The sequence below is a fragment of the Prinia subflava genome, chromosome 1, assembly GCF_021018805.1.
Source record: "Prinia subflava isolate CZ2003 ecotype Zambia chromosome 1, Cam_Psub_1.2, whole genome shotgun sequence".
Lineage (NCBI taxonomy): Eukaryota > Metazoa > Chordata > Aves > Passeriformes > Cisticolidae > Prinia > Prinia subflava.
In genome coordinates, this window is record NC_086247.1 from 133,316,140 (window position 1) to 133,325,696 (window position 9,557).

The 9,557-nt window shown below is 47.8% G+C and overlaps 1 protein-coding gene across 1 annotated transcript; it reads right to left on the bottom strand.

Moving 5' to 3' along the window:
• Nucleotides 1–1,739: 1,739 nt before the first annotated feature.
• C1QL3 (complement C1q like 3) lies at nt 1,740–7,602 on the bottom strand. Its single transcript, XM_063420997.1, has 2 exons — nt 6,992–7,602; nt 1,740–2,562 (listed from the first exon to the last, which is right to left on the bottom strand). Exons 1-2 carry the CDS (start codon nt 7,577–7,579, stop codon nt 2,383–2,385), a joined length of 768 nt encoding a protein of 255 aa, XP_063277067.1. The 5' UTR covers nt 7,580–7,602; the 3' UTR covers nt 1,740–2,382.
• Between the last annotated feature and the right edge of the window lie 1,955 nt (nt 7,603–9,557).

A 9,557-nucleotide genomic window follows, 5' to 3' on the forward strand; every position in this document is an offset into this window, starting at 1 on the left:
TCTTTACTCTTGTCTAACTTTAACCAGGGCAGGTGATTTATCCAAAAAGGTCTTACCCAATAGCCTGATTTCAGAAGCTTCTTCAAATTTGACCATGTATGTCTCGTATATTAAGCTTTAGCAATAAACACCATAGTAAATGCACACTGCTGGTTGTGAATGATCTCTAGCTGTAGGTGCAGGACTGTTGGACACTGCGCAGGGGATCTCTAGCTACACTGCCGTGGGAGCGCACTGGCCAGCAACAGCAACAGTGGAGCGAGCAGACAGGTCAGGTACACATCTGTCCTTGAAATAATGGTAGAAATGAAACAGGAGTAACCACTGCAACGTACAGATACAGGCTGGCACTGTGTCATAAGGTAAAAGTATTAACTGGCTGGTGAGATAATACACAAGCAGCTGGCAGCACGATGTCCCCTTGTAAACCCTGGATGAGTTTGCTTGGCAGTCCTCTCAGTCAGCCTGGGCTCACTTGGCATTTGTTTTGAAGTGGACGACTCAAAACAGAAGGAGTAACACGTTCTGTTCAAGAAAAGATTCACTCATTCAAACAAGATTTTTAGAGAGGTGCGTAAAATCTCCATCAGACTTTTGCTGAGTAGCCAGCACTGGAGAGCTTTTTTGTCAGAGTGGCAGACACTTGGGAAATTTCAGTGCAGATAAATCTAAGTTTGTACCCTTATTACATTAGACAAGGTTGCTTGTGACAGAGTATATGAAATAGCAATGCTAGGGTAGCCTCTATTACTCTTTAATGATTTCTAAAAATGTCACCTTGATTTTGCCAAAAGGTTAAAAATAAATAACAAACTGTGCTAAAGAAATTTAATCTTGCTAAAATTTAGGCTTAGAATGAAATCCTGAGAGAAATAGCCTCCCAAAACCAAAATAAATAATAAATCCATTTTCTAAATAAAAAAATTCCATGGACTTTACTGCTATGACTGATTTTAAAGCATTTTTGTAACTATGTGTCTGTATTTAGTTTAATTCTCCAAGCCATTAATCCTCTATATGGATTAAGCTTCTTTGAGACTTTATATATCTATATCTATATCTATATGAATGAGAAAAATAGGTTTTAATACACACTTTTTTTGCATGTAAATATCTGCTTCTTTCTTTGCATATGTGTTATTGTTTTTGGTAATATGCTTCTCTGTGTCCTCTCATAGGCACACCTTACCACAAACTGGTACTAGCTTCCATGGAAAAGGTCTGTGTGACAGCATTTTCTCATGTGTCAGATCTCCCACTCTTCCATTGTTGGAAAAATCCCACTAACTTCAGTGGGACAAGACACCTAAGACAATTAAGGTTTTGACCCATTATATTCCTATGAAGTTCTAGTGGAACATCTGCTGTATATTAATCTGTAACTACTTTATTAAAAATAGAACCCAGGTACAGACTAAGTGCTATAACACTAATGAAGACTAATTGCTGCAAAGAAAACACTCTGCCTTAGTCTGATGGTGTGAATGCCAGACTTTCTAAATATTTACACAACTAACCATCAAGAATGGGCCTGTAATAATTGTCTAAATATATATTTACATGTATACAAATCAAAAGCCAAATCCCTTTTCCACTAATAGCAATGAGAGTTTTGCCATTTGCTATGGTGGAATCAGGAATATGGTCTAATGGAATAGTATGTCAACTGTTAAATTTTTCAGGGGAAAACAGTGTTTCTTCTACCTTTCTTTTTCTTTTAGAGGACAGCTAAGGGAAAGACGAAATTTAAATAACTCCACTGAATTGACTTTATGTTACAAGTCTATTGTAAACCTACAAAGCAGGAACATTAAGGCTTGAAGCTTACTAGTTTCTAGTTTTAAGTAGGAGGGTAAGAAAAGTAGAAGGCCAACAATTTTTTTGCAAAGAGAAAGTATATTTTGATTACCTCTTCCTTTTATTGTAAAATCATTCCTCACCACACTATGAGTGGACTCCAAGCATCGTTAGCAGGTAAGTCACAAGAATCAAAGCTGAAGTATGGATAAAGCAGCAAGATCATAACACATCAAAGTATCATATACACTGAAGAGATAAGCTTCCTTAGGTGGGCTTTTCTTCCCTATAAAAATTTGATCTATGTAGAACTTTATTCACATGGACACTAACAATGAGGAAGTATTTGCTTTGGCGGAAGTGGATCGCACATCTGTTTAACTTGGTTTGTGGTTTTTAACATAAGGTTTCTCTGTGTTGTACAGATGTGAATCAGGTAGCATTCGACGTTTCCCCCGCTGCTGAGGTGTTCGGTGGTCACTCTCTGCCGGGGTGCTTGTTTCATTGGCTTTTGCCACGCAAATCCATCGCTTAGAAGAGCAGGCTTCATTTCTCGACTGGCTTGGTGGGTCTTTTTACTCATTATCAGTCAGCATAAATAATAAATCCAGAAAATGTGCTGTATTTGTTGTTGTTTCCTCCATGTGCTTTTCCTCCATCTAATTTAATGTAAACTTCATCTCCTGGCTCCAGGTGAAGAACCACGCTGTTACTGGCATAGTCGTAGTTCTGATCAGCATCCTGAGCAATCGCACTAGCTCGAACCTACATAAAATACAGAATGACTGGTTAAGAAAACTCAGGCAATTTTTCCTGCCTGGTGGAATTAAATCCTCAAAGTTTTATTCAACATGTATCAGTTGCCACTTTAAACATCTGGCAATGTATATTGTAGTTTATTCCTATGGCTATTGCTTATTTTCTCCTACTGTACTTCTGAAACCAAAGCAATAACATTCTCCTTTCTCAGTCATCTGATGAATACAGAACTGCCCAACCTTCTGTAGATGTCTGGAGCCTTTTTAAAAATATGTGTAAGAATAGCTGGAGGTGGGAGAACTGGATCTGATGGTGTGCCAGTTTTACATTGATGTAACTTTTGTATCAGTGGGACAAGTGATTGATACTGGTGAGGATCCACAGGGAGGCCCACAGGGAGCTCCCAAGATGGGCTTTTTTCAGAGGCAATTTATTGTCCTACTGAGTAATAGGATCATGCTGCAAAAAAGTACACCCCTCCAGCACACATGCACAGAAACAGTCTGGGTTTGGAAAAACTGCTATTACCACATTTCAGTAAGCAAACATTTAATTTCACTGTGTTTCAAGAGATGAACTTTTGAAAAATCACAGGCAAGTCACTATTTGCTGTAAGAGGTTTCTGGAATGTACAAGTCATTGAGGGCTTTTCATTTGCAACTTTCCCTTAAACATACTTTTTTTCTGTTTCTCCCTTGGTATTCCACTACTGATTAAATTTGACATTTCTTGCAAACTGGAAGTAATCTGTAATTTCAAGATACATGTTAGTTTCCAGCAATGAACAGCCTGTGCCACTGTAAGTCTCCAAATCATTTATATATAATTTGGCTCTGTTTGGTAAAATATTTAAACATGGTTGTATGTGATTTATTTCATTGTAACACGTCATCTGCTTGTTGCTTGTCTTTGTTCTAGCATAGTTACAGAGCAGTAAATGATTTAGTGGCATTGCAAATCTGAACTAAGTAATAATGCATGACTTGGCGTACTATATGTGGGATTTTTTCTGCTCTGAACTGAAAAAATAGGCTATAAGTCACAATTTTCCGTGGATTCCTTTCAAAGTTTACATGATAAATTTCCAAATTAAATTTTCATGTGATATGATTTCACATTAATATTGAAATGTTAAAAAGGAGGGGGTTCCTTTACCATGCAGGATCTTATGGCATTATGCAGCTTAAAAATCACAGTAGGTGGAAATTCTTTATGCATCCTTTAAGAACAGTGAGAAAGGCTGCAAAGGCTTGCAGAGCTGTGACAGGCTGCAAATATAAACTGATACATGGCATGATGAAAACTCCGACTATTTCAGAACTTCTTGATCCTGACTTGCCTGGTATTGTTTACAGAGGTGATCTTTTTTGCTAGTTTTCTAAGCAATAATTATTCTAAGTACTGGATGTTTCCTTTGGAATAGTGACTGGCAGGGCAGAGTTGAAGGCTCTGGGCCGTTAACCCTGGAAGGACCTTCCCGAAAAAATAATGGACTGAGATGGTTCCTGGCAGTGGAAATGGAAATGGCAAGTGGGGAGGAGTGAAAAGGCTACTGACAAGGTAGAAAAACTTTCACAGAGAACTAGTACCTTGCATAACGGTGAGAAAAATGGTTTAAAGGACTTTTCAAATTCCCATTTACTTCCTAATGAAATGCTACTTTGTGGATTTGTGTAAAATCTTGTGGATTGTAAGAGAGAATTTGATTTACTTCAGTGACTATCCTAAGGGAGTCAGCATGTAGACACTGGCCACAACAGCAATGGATATTTCATTTTTAAGATTCTACATAATACGTTCTGGCTGGAAAAAAAATACTCTGGGTATTGAAAGTCTAGGAACCAAAATGCAGATCTTACTGCCCTGTGTGTAGCAGCAAAGGTCCTGTATGCTATTCTTAGTGGGTTTACCTTCTTGCTTGGTTAGCCAGAGCAATTTCTTTTTAAAGCCTAGGAGAACAGTCTCAAATGAATTCTCTGTGAGTGTACTGCTGCAAAAGGGTAAATGTATCTCAAAATTAAAGCATTATGAGACAATACATTTCACAAGTTCCATGGAAGTTCTTTCATGAAGCTACGCTCTCAGCCTGCACACTCATACCTAAGCTGTGTGACCTCAGCACTTCCCTGTTCAAGCTTGAAAACCATTAAAGCAGACAATGTGGTAACACTGGAGACCTTGAGGTTCCACATATGTATTGCTTAGGATTATTTTTTCTGTAAGTCATACAGTTTTCAATGTTTTGCCTTTTTTCATTGTTAGAGAACACTGGAATTACAATGTTGTGCCTTTGTCACTCCATTTAACTGCTTACTTCCAAAATTTCTGAGCTTTCTTGCATAAATATACATAAAGCCTATCACATCAGCTTTTCAAGTATAAATCATAATCAATGATTGAAGCACTAAAACTGTGGGTCGATTTAAAACTATTTATGTGCAGGTATTTACCTAAATATCTTGTATAGTATATACAAATTTATACATAGAAGCTCTCTTTGGGTGGGTTTTTTCTTTCTTCTTTGAATAACTGAGTTGAATTTGTCTCATGTCTGGCACTGGAAGTACCTATATTTCGAAATGGCTAGACCTCAGGTTCAATTGAATATTTGTAATTGGATGCTTCTTTAAAACTACTTCTACATATTTATTTTTCAGGGTTTGGGAAAATAAACAATCTACAACATTATAAATAGGGGTAAAAATAGATCAATTCTTTACTGGTAAGTAATATTGTATTCCTGCAGTGAGCAATATTGCTTTTGTAGGAAGGTATCAAAGTGAATGTATTAGGAGGTACTTTGGTTTACTAGTCCTGGTTTATCTATTGGGACAGTATTTATGGTAGACATTTTCTAATTTAATTAATTGCCGCTGATGTCCTCATTATTCCGTTTTCACAGTCCTTGTGAGGAGCCATAAACGAAAGGTTAAGTGGCATCCCAGGTTAATTTCCTGGCCGCCGCCGCCGCTCCCGTGCGCGGAGCACAAAGGGCCGCCAGCCTGCCGTGCGCGGCGGGGGAGGACACGCGCAAACCAGCGAGATTTCCGCGGCCGCCAGGCACGGCGGAGACACGGGATCCGGCGTTCAGTCCTAGGGACACGGCGTGGAGCCGATCCATCCCCCAGCCTACCCCGCCGCAGGGCGAACATCCCACGGCGAGCGGCAGCGGTGGCTCCGGGCTCCCCGAGCGCCAGCCCGCCCTGAGCCGCTGCGCGCCGGGACAGCTCGGGCGCTGCGGGACCTGTTGAGCCGCGGAGCTCCGGGGACACGGGTGCGATGGGGCACCTCGCACTGTCCCTGGGCACCCAAAGCCCAGAGGTATGGCGGTGCCTCTAAGCGCCGTATGAATTCGTGCCAGCCTAATCGTGTTTGTTAACTACGCACGGAAGAGGCGCAAACTGTGAAGGACGGCTCCCCGGGGGCAATTTAACAGGCAAATGTAACACTGCAAGCACAGTGGCTACATTTATCCCAATTAAAAGGGATGATTCCCCTGTATTTCAAACGGCAGCATCGCAAAGCCTTTGATTATTTCCTATGTCTTCATCCTGCCCAGGGGATGCCGACAGACTCAGGTCCTGCCCGGGCTCTCCGGGCTCCCCGTGTGCCTCCTGGCACGGTTCGTCAGCAGGCGCCGGCCCTCCAAGGGCTCAAGGCGCCCGTCTGCGGCCGCCGAGCTCGCTCTGTTACCGGCTCTCCTGACAAGGAGAAGCAGCCTCGCTGCGCTCCGGGGGCTGAGCGTGTCAAACCCGGCGCTCCGCTGCGTGGGAGCCCCGTCCCGTGCCGTGGCTGCGTTCCTCCCACCCACCTCACCATTCCCCATACAGCACCACCCTCTCCTGAGCTCACCCACCGCCCCTGGCTCCCCTTTCTTTCCAGGGACTTTTCCTGGCTCCCGAGGGAGCGCCGGGCTCTGCTTGCCCCCGGGGGGCAGCGCTGCTTGCCCGCCCGCTCCCCGCTCCCGTCCCGGCAGAGCGGCGGGCAGCGCTCCGCGGCCGGGGCGGTGGCCAGGGCGGGCCGGGAGCTGCTCTGCTCGGACAGCAGGCTGGGAGCGGCACCTGCGGCGCTGTCTCGAAGAGAGCATCCCCCCAGCAGCCCGGGCGGCGTCGGCTCTGCGCGGAACACCCAGGCCCTCGGTAGCCTTCGGGCACCCCAGGCGGAGCGGGGCCGCGCTACCGCAGGTTCCCCGCCAGCTGCGGAGAGGCGGCCGCCGGTCCCCCTAGCCCGCTTCGCGCCGCCCGGGCTCGGGCTCCGCTCCCCCGGCCGCACCCGCGCCGCCCCCGGCGGCCGCCCGGCTCCCCCTCCCCGCCCGCCTCCCGCCCTTCCCGCGCCGCTCCGCCCGCTGCCCGCGCAGCGCCCGCTCCCACGGGGAGCCCCCTCCGCCCGGCGCCCGCTGCCCGCCTGTCCCCGGCCGCCCCGGCGCGGCGCCCACCTGGTTGTTCTTGCAGAGATCGGCCCACATGCTGGTGCCGTCGCCGCCCCGCATGAGCACATGGTAGGTGAAGAAGTAGATGCCGGGGATGGAGCAGGTGAACTTGCCGGTGGTGGGGTCGTAGTGGTTGCCGAGGTTGGTGACCACGTCGTCGAACTTGAGCACCTCGTAGCCCTCGTGCTGCCGCTTGAGGCCGGCGTAGAAGGCGATTTTGGGGACGGTGCTGTAGGTGGCGGCGCTGATGGCCCCCGCCGCGTTCAGCCCCGGCGCCCCGGGGGGGCCCGGCAGGCCCTGCCGCCCCGGCTCGCCCTTCTCACCCGGCGGCCCCACCGGGCCGGGCGGCCCCGGCTCCCCCGGCGGGCCCCGCGGCCCCGCTTTGCCCGGCCGGCCGGCCTCCCCCTTGGGCCCCTGGATGAAGGTGGGCAGGGACTGCATGAGCCCGCGGTCGGGCGTGGCCGCCGTGCTGGGCGCCTTGGTGCCGCCGTAGGGGTCGCAGACCATGCGGCAGGTGCCCAGCATCTCGTAGTGCGCCGAGGTGCCGGCCGAGCTGACCAGCACCGGGATGAGGATGACCAGCAGCAGCACCATCACCACCCCCAGCGCGCCGGCCGCGATCAGCCGCCGCCTGCTGCCCACCAGCCGGCTCAGCGCAGGGCGATCCTCTTGTCTGCTTTTGGACAAAATCTTGATGGTTGGCGGGGTTCCTCCTCAGAGCCGAAAAAACGCCGAGCCCGCGCGAGCTCGGCTCCCCTGGGGCTCGGCCGCCCTCCCAAGGGCCGCCGGTGTTGCGGGGGCTCCCGCGGGTCGCGGCGCTCCGCTGCGGCCGCTGCAGCCGCTGGGCGGGCGAGGGAGCGGAGCGGAGCGGGAGCGGGAGAGGGAGAGCTGCCGCCGCGCCCCGGCCGCCCGCACTTTTATGCTCCCGCTGGCGATCGACTTTTTTTTTTTTGCAGGCTGTGCCAGTCCGAGTCAACTTTCCCTGGAACTTGCCTTTCCTCTCGCGATCGCCCCGCTCGCCTCCTCGCTCTCTCTCTCCCTCCCTCTCTCTCTCTTTTCGCAGAGACGACAGTCCTCAGCGGGGACGCGCCTCCCGGCCGCCCCGGTGCCCGCCGCCCAGTGCCCGCGCCGCCGCGCCGGAGCCGGAGCCGAAGGGAGAGCGGGATCCTGCCCGGGTGCCACCTGCCAGGAGAGGAGGAGGCTGACGAGCGCGCTGGAGCAATTTATAGGCACCCAAAAGCGCAGGGGAAAGGGGAGCTGCTTTGGCATCTCATTCCAGCATCTGCTCTGCTCTTCCCACTCACAGAGAGTTTGGCATTACTCTGGCAGTGTGGGAAATATATATTTTTTTCTTTTCTCCTTCCCCCACCCCTCCCGCAAACGGATGAACAGCGAAATCGTGAGCCTCACTCACTAGCTGCATCTTGCGATGACAGCTCTTTCTGAGGCAGACCGAAAGGAAGAGATGTGCTTTGCAGCCGCTGGGTACCCTTCAGGTCACCGATCGAGAATTAAAGGTCAATCCACCTCCTGCTCAACGCTTCCCTGAGGCCAATTTGCCATGTTAGTGTTTTCTGGGAAATACCGCTTTAAATGCAGAGATGTTTTACCAATTGTCCGAGTAAAAGTTATTTGAAAATATGCCTCTCACAATAATAAAGAGATTAATGTATCTGGCAATTTCGGATCTCCCTCTTCCTCGTCGTCCCAATTGCAACCATAAAGGCAGAGAAGGAAATAATTTCTCCTGTGAATTAAAATTGACATTCTCATCACCGGCTACAGTGTTTCCCGGTGTTGAAGCCAGCCCCTGCTCTGCTTGCAAACTGACACTGAGGGAAAGTGTTCCCTTTTGTTTAGAAGCCAAAGAAAAGTACGGGGTATATGCAAATCGACAGATGCCTAAGACCTGAGAAAAAAGATCTCTTTGGCTTAACTTAGGGGCAGCAAAGCGTTTTATTAAATCTTGAAATTTTGTTCTGTTGTGTTGGGGTTTTTTTGTTTGGTTGGTTTTTTTTTTTTTTTTTTTTTTTTTTTTTTTTTTTTTTTTTTGTTTAGTTTGGTTTTGGTTTTTTGAGTTTTCTTTTTTGTGCAGGCTTCTCCTCCCCCAAGGTCTGGTGGGCACCTCTGTGACTGAGTGGGAAGGTGAATGTGCAATATTAGTGGCATTGTTGCAGAGAAAATATTAAAGAACTTGCCCTGCTTACAGATATACAAGGTACACAAAGAGCTGTTTAAATAAACAAACGGAATTGATTCCTAAATCATACTTCTGTATTCAGGAGCAATGGACGTCAATCAAACCTGGGTGACATTTGCCTGTCAATAGAGGGATGATGGCTGGAAAGAGTGTGACTTATTACAGCAAGGCAAGAATCAGAAATGAGCAACAGCGGCAAATAGGACAACAACCAAATAATGGCATCTCCAGTGATGATCAGAGGGCTGTGATCTTGTCTTGGATTTTATTAGCACAAATCTGCTCTCCCCTCACCACTCTCTTTTATTTCTTTTCTATTCCGCAACACAATAAGGTCAAACAAGCAGGCAGTGGGAAACAAAGATTCATTGA